This window comes from Rattus norvegicus, chromosome 9, assembly GCF_021556685.1.
Source record: "Rattus norvegicus strain SHRSP/BbbUtx chromosome 9, alternate assembly SHRSP_T2T, whole genome shotgun sequence".
NCBI classification, from domain to species: Eukaryota; Metazoa; Chordata; class Mammalia; order Rodentia; family Muridae; genus Rattus; species Rattus norvegicus.
This window is the reverse complement of record NC_141542.1, coordinates 12,147,739-12,166,946: the sequence shown is the minus strand read 5'-3', so window position 1 is coordinate 12,166,946 and position 19,208 is coordinate 12,147,739. Positions and strand designations below refer to the sequence as shown.

The window sequence follows — 19,208 nt, the reverse complement described above, 5'->3', positions numbered from 1 at the left end:
CAATTCAACATTTTTTGACGGCAGCTCACTTTTTTGTGCCTTGATTTCCCTGGTTGCCTTTGACAAAATTAGCTGGCCTGATTTCGGTGGGTCTATTGCTAGACTATGTGCTCAGTCATATCTGTCCAGTCTCTGTTCTTTTTCTGGAGCACTTCCTCTAACTCTGAGACAATGTGGGAAGGGATGGAATGAGAAGGGCCGGGTAGGGAGGAATCTCGTCTTCATTCTGTCAGATCTTCTAGGTTTAGGACCAGCTGTTTGCTCCATTTGGTGTTTGGCCATCGAAGTGGTTTTGCTGAGCATATAGATGATGTATAAAAAGGATGTATGCAGTGCTGCTGAGACTACATGTCTCAGGGTGGAGTGGTGCCCAAAGGAGGCTCCCTCTTTCTCTGAAAAGAAGGTAGATGGGGCAATGAGAGGAATGATATGTAAGGCCCTGACTGGGAGCACAGGAAAGAAGGTGGCTGTGATCAAAGTGTAAAGTGTATAAAAAATGAACTGTTGAAGAAAAGAACAGTGACTAGGCAGGCATAAGGGTTCAGGTCAATTTGTATTTCTCTCAGCCATGTGTGAAAGTGTTCTGAATACCAATTCAAAGCTGATTTTGGAATTGTACTGAAACACTTTAGTACTTTTTGACTGTGAATATTATCTACCCAACACCACTAAGACATGGCCCAACAGAACGCCCTCAATTTCACCATCTTCCTGTAAGTGGTCCTTGGGTCCATGGCCACTGGCCTTCTCAGGAGATCCAGTCTAGACAACAGACATGGAGGCACATTCACTTGCTCAGGCTCTGCGGAGACACATACTTCATCTGCTCAGGAGTGATTCCTTGAATATCTGTGAGAATAGAGAAGCATAGGTGAGAGTTGTTCACAGCCAAAATGCAAACTATCTAAGATGGGCAGTGAATCGGCTATATCTACCCAGTGGGTGGTTTCACGAAGAGATCCTCCTGTAGAGTGCCCAGATATGGTTGGAAATGTGGAGTGGTTGTGTGTAGTTGGATGGTAGAAGGGAAAACATTTCATTGTCTTCCACAGCATGTCCTCCTGGTGTTGTGTGAAGCCTCTGAGCTCCTCTAGATCTCAGGCAATGACATGATACTCATTCATGAGACGTGTAGGTGGGAGATGCTCTCCACAGCCAGTGTCATAGTAATGTGTGCCACATCCTGAGGCAGGAATTTTCTGGGTACATGTTTCAAGATGTGGACAGACGTCTATCTACTAGAGAAGGCTCATTGAAGATACATGATGATGTTGCCAGAAACATTCACTGTCCTACCTAAGACTTGTGACTATTCAGATCACACAGCCTGTTCATTTTGGGTGGACTTCAGTACCCAATGAAGCAGGGATAATGTTTATTTTCCCCTTATGTGACTTACGTGATAAAGAACTCAATGGTTCTCTTCAGGAAATAATGTTTTCAGGGACTGGTCTGGCTTGTTTGCCTGCATCTGTCCCATAAACAGGAACTAGGAGAAAGGAATTAAGCAGTTTCCCAACATTCTATGTGGATTGGACACTGCATTTCCTATACCATCTTCTTTAACAATTTTCTAGATGAGTCAGAATGCAAGGACGGTGAAAGGATCTTTGACCACAGATCTTGTTCAGCAGAACCTGCAGATTAGAGAAGACAGAACATGGCCAGTGACTGTAGTGTACACAGTAAGACTACAAGGAAGTCAGTGTGCTTGTGGTCATTATGTCTGAGTCAAATATCTGGTTGGGTTTCTATAGTATATGAGCCAAACATACATTGTACAAAAGAGCAAGCTACGGATCATCTCTGGGACTCAGTTTTCTTCTCTGGGAGATGAGTATTACTGGCCTGTAATGTCATGTTTGGATAGGTCCTGGTTGAAATAGCTTGTGTTGACTACGCCTGTCCAGGTGTCTCTCTCAGGCAGGCTGTGTGGAAAGGAAGGTGTTGAGTCTGTAAGCTTGGCCCTAAAGAGCTGACTTCTCTTCTCTCAGGTAACAGGCAGCAACGTGCTCCCTCTAGTGGCTGCAACACAAAATGTCCACTTTATACTCTTCTGGTCTCTTGGGCATCAACTCTGCACTGGGAAATTCACATACTTGGAATCAATGGCAAATGGTGGGGCCAAACATTCATTTCTGCTGTCTCTCCTGGGATTTCGTGACATGGCTACCTTACTAATGTCTTTTTTGCTCTGGTCTGGCTTTCCATAAGGTGCATCAGTATTGAAGACTACATTAGTGGTCACTAAAAGCAGACCAGCTATGGGCGAAGCAAAAAATGACCAATTGCCTCTTGGCTATCTTCTTCTGAAAGATCCCCGAATGGAGACCCTTACTCAAGTCTCGAGAAGTCGCAGACCCCAGACACAGAGAGACCATTTTGGATGTATACACAAAGGCGAGGTTTATTATGGAGATCTACTAAGGAGATCTCTGGGCCGACACGTATCACATGCAGGAGACAGAGGTGTTGACCCTGAGTGGCTGGGAGAAGGGCTTTTTAAAGGAAGAAGTCACAAACTCCAGGAGATGAGAGGATGTCAAAAGGAAATACCAAAAATGTCACAAGGGAAAACTCTCAAAATTACAAGATTGTTCTTAAGACTCTAGGACTTAAATGAGGGGAAAGGGCAAGCATTCTCCTGAGAACAGATCTTGATTGTCCTTTAGGGTAAATGTTTGTCAGTGTTGATGAGGCATCTGCATCTGAAACACATCTGCTTAGGCTTGGCCAGCCTGTTTCCTGGAATACTCTCTGCAGGACTCAATGGCTGGAGGGCACAACCGGGACTTGAACAAGTATCTATCACAGGGGCAGTACAGAACTCATTACTCATTTACTCATATCTGGTGATAGGGGGAGGGTCAGTGAGTCTCGATAGGTTCTCCTGCATTTTTAACAATCTGTCTTCCTGAGTCAGATCCTGTTCCTGAGTTTTGAGCTAATTTGAAACTCTATCTTTCATTTCTGGTAGGTTATTTGTACCCTAGCTCTGGAAGCCAATACAAATGCAGTAAAAGTCCAGTGGCAGTATGAATGTCAGGACATAGATGTGAGTGAAGATGTTTGCACTCTTTGTTTCAAAGTTTCCTCTTCAACTGTTTTAGTACAGAGAATCGCCTACACTAAGTTATCTCATGTTCCCTGAGAGCCACTCCTTAGTGTCTGTGTCTCTATCTCTCACTATCTCCCTCTGTCTTTCCATCACTTATCTTGGGATTGAAGGAACCCTTCCAGGGCATCCTCATGGTTGCTAACATGTAGTGCTAAGTTTAGACAAGATTCCAAGAATTTATCTTCTATTATCACTGTGCTCCTGGCTACGTAAACCCACCCCCTCAAAAGGGAAGCAGGATCCAAGTATTCCTACTAAAAAGGATTCCTATTTCCCTTCATTGCTGGTACTCCCCTGTTAGGAGACAGATACGGTCCTGATAAAACTCCCCACCGTGAGTCTCCTAAGCATACAGAAAAACTGAGGCAGCATGCAGTGAGCTATGACTTCTGTGATGGGAGGGATACGGGGATACAGGGAGGCTGCAAATGCAACATCAGAGAGGGGACCATGAGGAAAGAGGGATGGAGCTGGTCTTTCCTCATGTGGGAAATCTGATGAGAAAAGCAGAGAAATGAGTATTGCTGTAGTATTTCTGTACAGATTTGCCCAAAGAATTGGCACATTCATGGGCAGATTGGACATGGTATTGGCTCAAGGTACACTCTGAAAACAATGCTGTGAGAGGGTAGGCCTGGGCCATGTTTCCTTCTTAAATATGGTTTCCTGTGGAGAAAACACTCATAGATGGTTTACCTGGTCCTGTGTTGGATAGAGGCCTCTATATTGGGTAAATCAGTAAATGGACACAGACTCTATGGATTTCCTACAGGATTCTTCATTCTGTTCTCTCGCTCTACAGCAGGAAACCCCATGTCTCACAATATATAGGGCTCATCCCTTCAAACAAGGAGGATATATGAACCATGCAAAACATTAGTTCTCCACCCTCCATTTTCAGCAAAAGTTAATGGAGTTCATGCTGCCTCTGCAACCTGTGCTTCTCATCCTCGGAGGTCCATCTTGAGCTCAACTATGATGGTTTACAAAGAGCTAAAAGCTTCTGGGGAACGGCATTATGAAATCAGATTTTTGAATGTGTATACCCATCCATGGAAAACATTTAATGCTTCAATGGAATAAGACAAATTTTAAAAGAAAATATAATGAAAAAATTATATGAAGATGATATAGGAAGAAAACTCCACATAACCAGCCTCAATTATGAAATTTTGACATTTTTCAGAGACAGATAAAGATCAGGAGGACTGTGCTGTGTGTCACAAGCTTTCCCCAAGGACAGAAATGGCTTGTTTTCACTCAATAGAAGTTTGGTGGTTAGGAACCTGAACATAAATGACAAAGCTCTAAGGATATGGAATAGGACGGGGTCTCCCTAACATGTTCGACAATTCTTATGTGGAGAGTTTACCTGTCCCATCACAGACGTTCCATGAGGTATTGTACAGTGCTTTGGGTGATGCAGAACTCAGATTCTTACATCCCAATCTCCACATTAGCCTGCCAGGATCAACACGTTTCAGTGGTTTAAAACTCAATCCAAAGTGGTTTGACAAGCAAAGACAGCACTGTGGGACCCATGAAATCCAAACTAGTCATGAAAGTCAGCAACTGATCAGACTGTATCTTGGTGTTGAATCAGGAGAACAAGAGTCTTTCCTCTACCATAGATGACCATGAAGTGAAAGCTGTGCTTTCAATAATAAATGACAGGTACCAGTTGTCTCAGTGACCCACCTTATGTCTTCATCTATGACCACTTGGCTCAGATGGAAAGAATTCTGTCGACAAGACTGGCTAGGTAGTCTACGGTATCCTGAAGTTGTCACTTTGAGGTCATGTGACTTATGCCCAGAAGGCAGCTAAGGGATCCTGTGAAAGCAGGCAAGGTAAGAGAGTCACACTCTGAGGCCTATATCCAAATGGTGTCAAGCATGACACACAACGCCTATCCCACTGGCTTCTCTCCACAGAAGTATTCTAGACTGAATTCCCACCATCAGGTGTCCACTCCCATGGGAACATAGACTTCTATTCTGAAGGTTACATTTGAGGTTGGTTTGCTCACTGTTCCTAGTCGACCCTGGATGTCAGTGCCTCCAGCTCAATTCCTGGCCATGCACAAATGATGAAAGCTCAGGACTGGAATGGTTCTACATGGAAAGATTACAAGAATTTATTATTGCTGCTGTACCCATGTACAATCCTAGCATACAAGATGCAGTGCCATGGAAGATCTCACTGAGTTTTGGAACCACCAATTCTACATTATGATTTACAGAACAAAAAAAAATGCTATGTACTAAGTTCTTGTCTCAAAAAATAAAAACTAAATGTTAGGACAAGAAATTTCACTGTCCCCTTTAAAGAATTAAAAAGAAGCCCATCCATTCAACAGCTCTAGCTTCCATGATGTGCAATAGAAACACAAGCTGACCCTGGTTGATGCCATGAAAGTCAAAATTACTCTCAACCACTATGAACTCAGCTTTCTGTTCTGTTGACACAGGACTCACCAGATGATACAGATTCTAGGAAGTATTGACAGCCAAACTTCCCATCATCCTGTTGGGAAGAAGATTTGACCAATGCTGTCAATGTGCCCAGGGACAGCTGGGCAGAATGGAAGCTGGATGCCAAGTATAAAGGAGCAGGCAGTTCCTGCCTTACCACAGCTCTGTCGTCCCTCATGTTCCCATTGGTTGTCAGTAAACAGTCAACAATTTCCCTAGGAGAAGGCGATGCTGGCATAAACCACCTTCTGTGTTCCTTCCTTCACTATATGAAGACCAGGCTTCGGACACTCATGGTCTACAGCACACAGATACTTACTGGACTCCATCTTACTTTCAGCTGCATGATTCACTCACCTTAGGCCTCTGGATTCTCTGTGAAGCTCGGTTGCCAGGTCAACCCTGAGAGTTTCTCCTTCCCTGAAATGTGTCCTGAAAAACACCTCACAGAAACATTCATTCCATTCTCCATACCCCACCAGGGGCTGACATCTACAATTCCATGATCACCATTGTTCTTGTCTAAGCCTGGATTCTTGATTGGCAGTAGATACAATCCAGTACCATGGCTGCTGGCCTCTTAGAGGCAATATCTGGCATCAGGCTCGGTAATACCTATTTAACTTGCCATTGTTGAGCAAAACAAACATAGCTCAAATGATAGTTATGAATCAGTCCATGAGACGGGAGAATGATAAAAGATTCTTCAAACATGACATGGGAGGAAACGTGGAAGGCCTGGATGAAAGAGGCTGTGAAGAAAAAGACACAGGTACCAGATGAGACGTAGTCTGCATAAGACAAGAGCAGCAGACTCCCCAGTGCCACACCCTCCATCAGTCGCCCCAAACAGGAGAGTATTTATTGGGGCAAACTCCTACTTCTGTACCTTGACACATGTCAGTAACCATCAGAGCAGGACCACTTCACATGGTGTGCAGTGTCCTCACAACTCACATTGTCTGCGGTGGACAATGGTTCCTAGTCTTTCTTCATCAAACTCCTGCCCGAGACCACACATTCCCTCATTTCTGCTTCATCACTGACAGGAAGTGTCCCAGCACACTCTTGCTTTGTCCCTCTCCATGTCCACTCATTTCTTCTTTTCCCTATTCCTCCCTCTTATCTCCCTTTGTGTATCCGCAGCTCCAACAGTTCACTCGGGGTTAATGGCCTTCTTCCACAGAACCTTCAGAAGGGAGCTTGGGTATGATGAAGTGAACAGAGTGGAGTGGAGCCTGAGAACTACATGGATGTCTGCTCTGTTTGCAGAGGCCACTGTTCTAGATGCTCTCAAAGCCTTTTTCCACAAACATGACAAAACTAGGGACATAGAATTTTATCAGGTCACAGCTGCATGTGACTACTTAGGGAAATCTAGCAAGCAGGGCAGGCGCTCCAGGGAGGTGAAGGGTTTAAACACCGTAGCTGAAACTGTATATTTGGAGGATGGGTGCTATGACCTGTAGCCCTGGTATATTTTTACACAGCACCTCCAATATCTGACTTGCGTCCCTCTTGTTGCACATACAACACCAAAGGCATAGCTCAACTATGCCATTTCACTTTCCCCTCAAAAGAAACAAAGAATCCTGAAGGGCCTGTTATTGACATTGAAGACAGGACTTCCGGAGTCCTGAGCAGGATAGGAACCAACTGACTTTACAGGGCTATACCTTTTTCCTGCCACTTGACAGCTCAGGAGCATAGAACAGGATGATGCTTCAAGGCAGCTTCCTACTTGTCTGCCTTGACTCATGCAAGGAGCCATCCAAGCAGGCCCTCTTCTCCTCATCGTTGGCCAGGCTGATCTAGTTACATGCTGTACCTCTCAGGAACTCTATTCCTACTCTTGATTGCCCCAAGCTCCTGCCTAGTCCAAAACAAGCATCTCTTTCATGGCACTTTTTGGACAGGAAGTTCCTAAGGACAGAATCTATTCCTCACACTACACCCTCTCATTTCTGTTTCCCATTCCATCCCATTTGCCAATTGTTCCGCTTACCTCCTTTCACCTGTTTTCCTCCTTCCAGGGGACTTCCATGGTTCTTGCAGGCCTTTCCAAAGGACAGTCACAAAATAAGATGGAGGGTATAAAGTGACCAAGATGACACTCGTCCTCCTCAGGACTGAGTAAGTCCTGTCTTCAATGTCCATGACAGAGGCCTTGTCATGAGACAGGTCATTCCTGCCTGTAGAGGCCTCTGTTTTAGATGCTGTAGGCACTGGTCCTATAGCATGTCCAGAGCTGGGGAGGTGGAGCCTCCCCCGCTAGATGTTCCTTATGCGCACCTTTCTGTCCACGAAGCAGTGCTGGGGCTGGAGGAAACTGAAGGAGCTGCACACTGAAAGTTCAGACCCAAGAGCTGGAGAGGGACACAGAAGCGTGTAGCCCTGGGTTGGAGGAACACAGCAGCCTGGGGTTCTGTCCTGACTTTCTGCTGTGGCATCACTCCTCAATAGGGCCGGAATTCTATTAATTCATTTCAGTTTCCCCACTTCAAAGCAAAAGAAATATGAAAGTGCATCTATTACTGACCGTGACAGAGGTAGGACTTATTCAGCACTGAACTCACCTGATCTGCCATAGCTCTCACCTTCCTCCTTCCTCTATAAAATTTCTCCCCTTTAGCTAAACTGTCCTCTATCTCTTTCAACCCAATGTGCCCCATGCTATGCTATCTGCTTGTGACTCAACCCTCTAGACATTTAAATGAGGGTAAAGCTGTGGAATTGGGCCATTTAATGTGCTAGACATCTTATATTTTTGCCGTATTAGAGGGTCCATCTTATCGTTTGCAGAGGATATTAAAAGGCATATCCTAACTGCACAGGAATTGTGAATCTGGGTAGCCAGTCCAGCTGTGTTTTCTAAGGGACTTCACTATCCCATCTTTTCTTTGTTGCACCTAACACAGGGATTCAGGCTCACCATGGGGAGGGCAGACAGCAGCAGCAGCAGCAGGCTTCCAGGAAACGGAAAATTCGCTTCTTCATCAGCTTCCAGCCCCTAAGTGGCCTAGAAGCAGAAGCTATGGGTCCAACTTGGGGCTGGTCCCTGGAAATGTCGAGCTCTGGGGATGGTTCTTCTTCAAAAAAGCCCATGTTCACAAACCCTGTGGCTGTTCCGTCCTGGGCTGATAATGGACAGAAGTGTTCACCACGTAGGCTGTCCATAGAATTTCTGTTGACTGCAATGTCCTCTGTAGCAGTATTAGTGATGTTAACTGCCAGAGAATATCCTTCTGGTACTGGGTCATCTGAACAGGGCATTAGGTCCACGGAGGAGTATTTGGTGAGCATGGGGTACCTTCTGCAACTCTCGCCTCTTTCTTCCACACCATCCTCCTGAAAGTGACTCTTGCCAGCTTCTATACGGGTTGAAGGAACAGGTTCACTCGCTCTCCTCTTCAAAGCTGGAAGTAGGCTAAGGGCACCTGCAGGGCTGCTGTTTGCCCAGGGCTTCTCCACTTGTTGATGGCTGTCCCCACAGTTCAGCTGGTATTTTAAAATATTAAAGGTTGCCATTACTTCACCTTTGACTTGCCTGTGTGTTAGGGATGACACAATCTCTTCACAGGTATAACCAATGGTGCACATTGTGTTCACGATCCTGGGAAGTATTCCTTTTGTGGCAAGCAGCCTATGTTCTTGAATGGGGCCCAGCCACGGTCGTTCCACCAGCTGATATATTGTCAACCTGTACCAGGTGGGGACCATGAGTAAACGTGCAATGATGATGTGACACGGTTTTGACAAGTGGTAAGGAATGGGACACATGGTAGTAGTGATGAGCCTGTGCATATCCTCAGTGGTAGCTTCTAGATATGGAAAGTGCCCAGTGACCAGAACATAGAGGACGATGCCCAAGCTCCACATGTCACCTGCCAGCCCATCATAGGGTTTCCTTGCCAAGATCTCTGGGGCCCAATAGAGCAAGGAGCCACAGATCTCCTCCAGCATCTGCCCTTCTGTGATTTTAATTGCCATACCAAAATCACAAAGCTTTGCATTTCCTGCCGCATCGACCAGAATGTTTTCTAATTTAATATCGCGGTGTGCTATGCGTCTTTGGTGGAGGAAGTGAACCGCCGACACCACCTGCTGGAAAATAGGTCTGGCCTCCTCCTCTTTCATACAGCCCAGTGATCTGAGGCAGCTCTCAAGGTCCTCTCCTGCCACATATTCCATGATAATGTAACTTGCTGTCAGTGTGTCGATCATGTGAAAAAATCGAACAATGTTTCTGTGTTCTAAAGATTGAAGGAGTTCCACCTCCAAAGTGATGTCAGCCACACTGTTGATGTTTTTATCAAGGACCTTGACAGCCACCCTTGTGCCTGTGGGAAGGTGACAGGCAAGTTTCACCTCTCCATATGAGCCAGAACCCAGAGATAGCAAGATCCGGAAATCTTTTTCAAGGATGTTCACTTCTGTGTGGCCGGCCATGATGCTTGCTTCAAGGTCAACCACCTAATCGCATGTGTTAATCCAGGAACATACAAGGCTAGAAATAAAAATGAATGCAAGTTTGGAATGAAGGCTTACAACTAAGAATTCTCTGTCATGAAACCTAAGATATCCCAAACCACCCAATGATGCACCTCAAGGACATATAAATCCCAGAAGATCCCAACCAAAAACTGGTAGAGCAGGAGTCGTGGTAAAGAGCAGAAATGGTTCCAGTGAACTGGGCATGCAAAGGGAAATACTGACATGACATCAATAATGAGCTGGCACTCATTGATAAGTGGCTATTACCCAAATGCTTGAATTACCCTAGATGCCTAGAACAAATGAAACTCAAGACGGATGACCAAAATGTGAATGCTTCACTCCTTCTTTAAAAGGGGAACAAGAATACCCTTGACAGGGAATAGAGAGGCAAAGATTAAAACAGACACAGAAGGAACACCCATTCAGAGCCTGCCCCACGTGTGGCCCATACATATACAGCCATCCAATTAGACAAGATGGATGAAGCAAAGAAGTGCAGGCTGACAGGAGCCGGATGTAGATCGCTCCTGAAAGACACAGCCAGAATACAGCAAATACAGAGGCAAATGCCAGCAGCAAACCACTGAACTGAGAATAGGACCCCGTTGAAGGAGTCGCGGGGGACTGGAAGAGCTTGAAGGGGCTCGTGACCCCATATGTACAACAATGCCAAGCAACCAGAGCTTCCAGGGACTAAGCCACTGCCTAAAGACTATACATGGACTGACCCTGGACTCTGACCTCATAGGTAGCAATGAATATCCTAGTAAGAGCACCAGTGGAAGGGGTAGCCCTGGGTCCTGTTAAGACTGAACCCCCAGTGAACTAGATTGTTGGGGGGAGGGCAGCAGTGGGGGGAGGATGGGGAGGGGAACACCCATAAGGAAGGGGGTGGAGGGATTAGGGGAATGTTTGCCTGGAAACCAGGAAAGGGAATAACACTCGATTTGGCTCAGTGGTAGAGCGTTTGCCTAGGAAGCGCAAGGCCCTGGGTTCGGTCCCCAGCTCCAAAAAAAAAAAAAAAAAGAAAAAAAGAAATACTCAAGTTAATAAAAAAAAAATGAGCTGGCTACTTTCAAGACAACCATGCAAACAGTTAACCTGAGTTATCAAGTGAGACTTCTACAGACTATAAACAGAAAACAATGAGATGATTTTTTTAATTTAAAAATTACTCAATTTTTATTCCTTGTACCAATATCAAAATTTACAGGGCAATACATCTGATGTAATAAAAAGAAAAAGAAAAGGTTACAACAAATGAAAGACCTCAGAAATATACATCTAATTGACACTCTTGCCTTAATCGGTGGCTGCACTATTTTGCAAACTGTGGTATGACAGTCCTGAACAAGAGGGGCTTCCTGTTTAAGCTGCAATGACTTCTCTGGCTATAGATCGTCGTTCCTTCTCTGGCAGATTTTTACAGTTCCTCCACTGCATTCAGGACAAGTGTCTCAAAGGAGCCTACAGCTTTCCTGACGACTCCTCATTCTCTCTCCCACTAAGACTGTAGTAGAAAGTAGCCGTTTCTGTTTTATTTTAAAACCTTCTGCTGCCACATCCACCACTTCACCTCCAGAGTCGTAGGCACCACCATCGGGACTGCCTGAGCTTCTTCCAGCAAAACTGCCCCCCCCCTTCATGGCTCCATAATTTGATGGCTGCTTCCCACTATAATTTCCAAAGTCATTAAACTTACCACCACTACCATAGCTACCTCAAGCAAACTTTCCTTCTTCATTGTAACCATCATGTCCTCCTCCACCATCACCATATCTACCACCTTGGTTTCCATAACCTCCTCTACTATTGTAGCCAGGACTGCCACCACAGCTGTCACCATCACCTCCAAATCCATTATATCCACCACCACCGCCACCATGACTATCTCTGATGCCACCACATTCATTACCGTAGCCTCATCTTCCACCAGTTTCCTCCACGACCCATCAAGTAGACAGATCCACCTCCATGACCTCTCTGTGATCCAGCAGACTGCATCTCTTGTTTACAAAGGGCCTTTCAGTTCACACTTATGCCCATTGATATTATAGTTTTTCTGAACAAGAATTGTGTCAACTGTGTCATGACCATCAAAAGTTATAAAAGCAAATCCTCTCTTCCTCCCACTCTGCCTGTTTCCATAACTTCTATGGTTTCAATCATGCCATACTTTTTAAAGAAGTCTGTCTGATTATATTCTGGGGTTTACTCTTTAATAACACCAACAAAAATTTTCTTCATTAAATGAGCACCAGGCTTTGCAGAATCCTCTTTAGAATATCTCTCTTCGGTTCCACAACACACCCAGCAACATGGTGTGGCTGACCACACATCGTGGTATATGCTTCTTTAACACAAGAATAGGTAATAAAAACAAAACCACTGGAAGGTTGTTTGAGCATCTCTCCTTACCACACAGTGTGTAATTGTGCTCCATTTCTCAAAATGTTCTCTTAAGCTATCATCTGTCAGTTCAAAGCTCAGACCACCAATAAACAGCTTGCTTCACTGCTCTGGTTCCTTTGGATAGTGGCTCTCCAATTTGAGACCAGACTCTCCTCTTCCAACTAGAGTGCAATATGGCTGACATGATGTTCTACAAACACTCTACTATGACTACAATCCAGATGATCTTTCAGGGACATTTCAAGTTTTATGCTTCCAGAAATAAGAATATACGAAAGGAGATTGTAGACCTGTGTGAATTTTGAAATAAGATGAAATAAAACACATAAACACAAGAATCATAAGCAACGAGTATTGAGTAGCAAAAATAGTAGCTGCCAAATATTCAAAGAATTCAAGAAGTGAGGGTCCAGAGAGACAAATAACCTTATTAAAAAATGGGTTACAGAGCTAAACAAAACATTCTCAGTTCAGGAATATTGAATGGCCAAGAAGCACCTAAAGAAATGTCCAACATCGTTAGTCATCAGGGAAATGCAAATAAACACAATCCTGAGACTCCATCTCACATCAGTCAGAATGGCTAAGACCAAAAATTTAGGTGAAACCAGATGCTGGTGAGGATGTGGAGAAAGAGGAACACTCCTCCATTTTTGGTGGGATTGCAGACTGGTACAACTACTCGGGAAATCGATCTGGAGGTTCCTAAGGAAATTGGACATTGTACTACCTGAGGACCCAACTAAACCACTCCTTGGCATATACTCAAATGATGCTCCAACATACAACAAAGACACATGCTCCACTATGTTCATAGCAGCCTTATTTATACTATCCAAAAGCTGGAAAGAACCCAGATGCCCTTCAACAGAGCAATGGATTCAAAATATGTGATACATCCAGAAAGACATACATGGTATGCACTCACTATTAGCCCAAATGCTTGAATTACCCTAGATGCCTAGAACAAATGAAACTCAAGACGGATGATCAAAATGTGAATGCTTCACTCCTTCTCTAAAAGGGGAACAAGAATACCCTTGGCAGGGAAGAGAGAGGCAAAGATTAAAACAGAGACTGAAGGAACACCCATTCAGAGCCTGCCCCACATGTGGCCCATACATATACAGCCACCCAATTAGACAAGATGGATGAAGCAAAGAAGTGCAGATCGACAGGAGCCAGATGTAGATCGCTCCTGAGAGACACAGCCAGAATACAGCAAATACAGAGGCGAATGCCAGCAGCAAACCACTGAACTGAGAATAGGACCCCCGTTGAAGGAATCAGAGAAAGAACTGGAAGAGCTTGAAGGGGCTCGAGACCCCATATGTACAACAATGCCAAGCAACCAGAGCTTCCAGGGACTAAGCCACTACCTAAAGACTATACATGGACTGACCCTGGACTCTGACCTCATAGGTAGCAATGAATATCCTAGTAAGAGCACCAGTGGAAGGGGAAGCCCTGGGTCCTGCTAAGACTGAACCCCCAGTGAACTAGACTGTTGGGGGGAGGGCGGCAATGGGGGGAGGGTTGGGAGGGGAACACCCATAAGGAAGGGGAGGGGGGAGGGGGATGTTTGCCCGGAAACCAAAGAATTATTATTAAGTATTAAATAAATTTAAAAAAAATATGTGATACATCTACATAACTGAGTACTACTCAGCTATCAAAAACAATGACTTCATGAAATTCTTAGGCAAATGGAATGAACTGGAAAATATCCTGAGTGAGGTAACCCACTCACAGAAAAATATACATGGTGTGCATCCATTGATAAGTGGATATTAGCCAAAAAGCTCGAATTACCCAAGATGGAATCCACAGGCCACAGGAAGCTCAAGAAGAAGGATGACCAAAATGCTGATGCTCCCACTCCTTCTTAAAAGGGGGAAAAATATTCATAGGAGGGGATATGGAAGCAAATTTAGAGCAGCGACTGAAGGAATGGCTGTTCAGAGGCTTCCCCACATGTGGCCCATGTATATATAGCCACCAAAACTAGATAGGATTGATGAAGCTAAAAAAAATGCGTGCGGAAAGGGACCGGATATAGATCTCTCCTGAGAGACACAGTCAGAGCATGTCCAATACAGAAGTCAATGCTAGCAGCAAACCACTGAACTGAGAACAGGACATCCTTGGGGGGAATTAGAGGAAGGATTGAAAGAGTTGAGAAAAAGTGAAAGAAAGAGTTGAAGGAGCTTGCAACCTCATTAGAACAACAATGTGAACCAACCAGAGCTTCGAGGGACTAAACCACTACCAAAAGATTAGACATGGACTGACCCAGGGCTCCAACTGCATAAGAAGCAGAGAATAGACTTGTTGGTACACTGCTGGAAGGAGAAACGTTGGTCCTGCCAAGGTTGGAACCCCAGTGCAGGGGAATTTAGGGATGATGGGATAAGAGGGGGTGGATGTCGGACAACACCTATATGGGGGATTGGGAGGGCATGGGAGGTTATGGGCCGGAAATCACAAATGGGAATAACATTTGAAATATAAATATAGCAATATATCTAATAAAAAAAGACAAAAATAAATCAAAAAAATTATTATTTGTTAACTTTTACGTATCAATTGCCTGTAACATAAGTGTTTACCCAAAGTAATAAACTCGTGTTTTAGATGAAAAAAAGAAATAAAATAAAAGAAACTCAAAAAAAAAAAAACAAAAACAAAAACAGTACTCCCAACAATCTGAGGCCCGCCCCCGTGGATTACCCAAATGTGTAAAAACATTGGAGAAAAATATATACCAGACTTACAGAAATTATGTCATGAACGAGAAAGCAAAGGACTACATCCAAACTCATGTCTGTTAGTATTGCCCTCTTCCTCCAACCAAATAATCACGATGGAAAAGAAAGCATAAGCTACCTCCCTTCCTTGGTGAACGTAAACATGAAAATTGTAAATGAGAGCCCTCGGTATTTCACATCCATTTCAACAACAGACTACAGAGACCTTCATTCACAATCAAAATGGCCTCATTGAGGAGCAGTAGGACAATTTGTATCAAAAATAAATTGAACAACAGCAAAGCCTGTAAGGAGTGACTGGGGAAGAGTACATGTAGTAAGCACTGTGACAGTGAACTGTTGAGGGACGAGGAAAGTCACTGCACATACACAAATTTTTACTTGAAAGAAAGCAGTTCCACAAAGAGAAATGGGCTACATTTTTGTCCCTTGTGCTTCAGGAGAAAGGAGAAGCCTGAGTACAAACACATGGTGGACAGAATGTGGTGTTCAGGAGATAATGATCAAAGTCCACTCTACACAAGCCATGGGGTTCCCAGAGAATGAACCACCAATCCAGGAGAGATCATGGGCTAGACCTAGGTGCCCCGACTCCCTGTGCACAAATATAGCATAAGTACAGCTTGGTCTTCATGGGTGTTCCCAACAACTGGAGAAGGATTGGTAGAAGATATATGAGGGGGTATTGGGACGTGAGTTACGCTGAGATTGGTATGTAAAAAATAAAATATAATGGCTTGTTTATTTTTTTATTTTTATTAACTTGAGTATTTCTTATTTACATTTCGATTGTTATTCCCCTTTCCGGTTTCCGGACCAACATCCCCCTCCCCTTCCATATTGGTTTCCCCTCCCCATCCTCCCCCCATTACCATCCTCCCCCCAACAATCACATTCACTGGGGGTTCAGTCTTGGCAGGACCAAGGGCTTCCCCTTCCACTGGTGCTCTTACTAGGCTATTCATTGCTACCTATGAGGTTGGAGCCCAGGGTCAGTCCATGTACAGTCTTTGGGTAGTGGCTTAGTCCCTGGAAGCTCTGGTTGGTTGGCATTGTTGTTCATATGGGGTCTCGAGCCAGTACTTTCTCTGATTCCTTCAACGGGGGTCCCATTCTCAGTTCAGTGGATTGCTGCTAGCATTCGCCTATGTGTTTGCTGTATTTTGGGTGTGTCTTATTGATAATATATTTATAATACATGTAAGTGCAATATAAATTTAGTGTAGTGTATTATACTTGTTTTATAATCACGATATATATATTATGATATTACAATTTCAGCCTGTAATAATTTGTAGTCATAAAATAGTATATTTATAGTTTCAAATAACAAAATACTTTGATATATAATATAAGCAATTACCATAAATATCATATTATATAACATATAACATATATGGCACAACTAATATATATCCTGTGTACCATACACATTGAGGATAAGTATGCTTGCAGACAGGAGTCTTGCACAGTTGTCCTCTGAGAGACTCCACCTACCAACTGACTCAGACAGATGGAGACACCTGCAGCGAACAGTGGATGAAGATTGGGGACTCCTGTAGAATAATGGGGGAAGGACTGTGGGGACCCAGAGAGAATAGGAACCCTACAGGAATACCAACAGAATCAACTAACCCTTGAGAACCCTTGGGGTTCTCAAAGTCTGAACCACCAACCAAAGAACATATACAGTTGAACCTAGGCCTCGCCTCCACATATGGAGCAGATGTGTAGCTTGATCTTCATGTGGGTCATGAACAACTGGAGTGGGGGCCATCCCAGAAGCTGCTGCCTGTGCGTGAAAAATGTTCTTCTAGCCTCGGGTGCTTTGTCTGTGTCCATGGGAAAGGACACATCTAAGCCTGCAGAGACTTGATATGCCGGGGTGGGTGGATACCCTGGGGGCCCACACACTGAAAGGGGAAGGGGGGAGGATGGGAGGCAGGATTGTGGGAGGAAGTGATCAGGAGGGGGACAGTGAGCAGGAGGTAAAGTGAATAAGTTGAAAATAAGAAAAATATATGTTTTATACAAGGAAAAGGTAATGAAGGAAATTACAAACTTGGTTTTCAAAATGAAAATTAGGTCATAATTAATGAAGAAACAGATACCATAGGTAAGTTAACCCTAGAAGAAAATCCAACAATACTAAGAAAGGCTTCTTACATCTAGTTCTGCCATGTTCCGTCACTGTCCACGGGAGGCCTCCTCTCTGAAGGAAATGGGAGCGGGGAGCCCGTTGGGACTTTGGGAGACAGAACAGGCAAGGGGAAACCTTGGAGGAGTGAGTGAGGTGAGGATGCTGTTAGGAGGTTTGGAATGAGAGAAGAATCAAAGAAAGTAAAAATATAAATGTGAATATAAACTTACGTTTACATGAATATAACTATGAAAGACCAAACACAAACCCCAAGAGCAAAACCAACAAACTGTGAAACAACTCCTGCAGTCTCAACAACTAACAGAATGATTGGCAAGAAGTTCAGTACTCTGTGAAACTGAGGCAAGGCACACTTTCCAACTCTTTTCATCATCAGGCAACGTGTGAGATGAAATACCTTTGTCAGGACAATGTTTCAGGAAAACGAGTGGAACTAGAGAAGTGTGACTTCAAACACGCCGATCCCACAAACACAAGTGTCTCATTTTGTTTCCTACAGGCCATGAGTAGGCAGGGGGATTGCACCCTTGAGCTATGGGAAGTACTTGTCACATCCAATGGAAGGGAAATGAAGTAAAGCCAATAAATAGAATCCAAAGGCAGGACAAGCAAGATGTGTGAAGTCATGATGATTTCCTCATTGTGTACAGTTAATACAGACCACCAAAGGTGTAAAATAGACAGAAACAAAGGCAAACAGGACGAGTAGATGAACTTGATCAAAGGAATAGCAGTTGAAATGAAGAAAAAGAACATAAAAGTATCCTTAAAACCCAAACCAAGAATGTAAATAAATAAAAAGTAAATGAAGCCAAATGCCAAAGCCCAAACTGAAAACCTAGGAAACAAACTCACTATGTTCAGATCCAACAAGTTGAGGAAAAGGCCAAATCTGTGAGAAGCAACTGAGTCCAACTGCTCTCTCACAAACCAACTGCCTCTCTGAAGCACAAGGACAGAACCCAGCCTTAGACAGAACCCTGCTATTGGCTGGTATCTAACATTCTAGCAGTCTCATTATGATGTCACATGCAATAGGCCAATCAGAGATCTGATGGTTTTTTTAATGTATTTGCTCTCACATTCTTGACCCCAACTTCTGTAATGCTAAGTTTCCTTGTGATTGTGATCAAATGCAGACAAGGATCTACTTATAGGAGCAAGGTTTTGTTTAGCCTCAGATCATCAGGAAACATAATTCACCATAATGGGAGCTGCCAATGCCATGCAGATCAGCATAGCTGTGCAGTTGGTTCCATGGCATTTCCAATCCCGGACGTCCTCTGTCATGTCCCTGTCTTTTCTATGTAGCACTAGTGCAAATCTTAAGTCTGTTTCTCTCCTCAGTCAGTGTGACCTCCTCAGTCTGCACAGGCTATGCAGACCTTGAACATGAACCCAGAAAGGCAGGAGGAGCAGACCTTGAGCTGTAGGATTCATCAGACAGAACAGCAACACCTGCCTTGGCTGCAGCTGCAAGCTTTGATGTGCTGGAATTCACAGACTACAAAGATATGGAAACCTGTTGCATAGACAGATGTGCTGTTGCTATGCTGTTCTGGGGATGGGTTTTGTAGTTGTTCCCTTTATATACACTGTGCTGAATATTAAAACTTTGAGCCTTAATCAGAACACTCTATTGGTTCCATGTTTCTCTCACCCCCTGCCCTTTTCATTTCCACTATCGTTTTGGCTGAGCCCTGCTCAACGTTAAGCCGCTGGGGTGAGGCTCTATTCTAGCTGCCATGACCCTCACAGTCAGTCAACCAGTCTCTCTC

General features: G+C 44.1%; 1 protein-coding gene across 3 annotated transcripts; it reads right to left on the bottom strand.

Moving 5' to 3' along the window:
* Positions 1–534: 534 nt before the first annotated feature.
* Positions 535–18,394, bottom strand: LOC148003309 (putative sperm motility kinase W). Of its 3 annotated transcripts, XM_087567954.1 has the most exons (7): positions 18,286–18,394; positions 8,525–10,099; positions 7,598–8,090; positions 5,950–6,344; positions 4,817–4,951; positions 1,400–1,637; positions 535–849 (listed from the first exon to the last, which is right to left on the bottom strand). In XM_087567954.1, the coding sequence occupies exons 2-3, from the start codon at positions 10,039–10,041 to the stop codon at positions 8,069–8,071; spliced, it is 1,539 nt and encodes a 512-aa protein (XP_087424080.1). In that variant the 5' UTR covers positions 10,042–10,099; positions 18,286–18,394; the 3' UTR covers positions 535–849; positions 1,400–1,637; positions 4,817–4,951; positions 5,950–6,344; positions 7,598–8,068. The 3 variants fall into 3 exon arrangements, with proteins under 3 accessions (XP_087424080.1, XP_087424079.1, XP_087424078.1); XM_087567953.1 differs by having other exon boundaries at positions 4,817–6,344; positions 18,286–18,391; XM_087567952.1 differs by having other exon boundaries at positions 4,817–8,090; positions 18,286–18,387.
* Between the last annotated feature and the right edge of the window lie 814 nt (positions 18,395–19,208).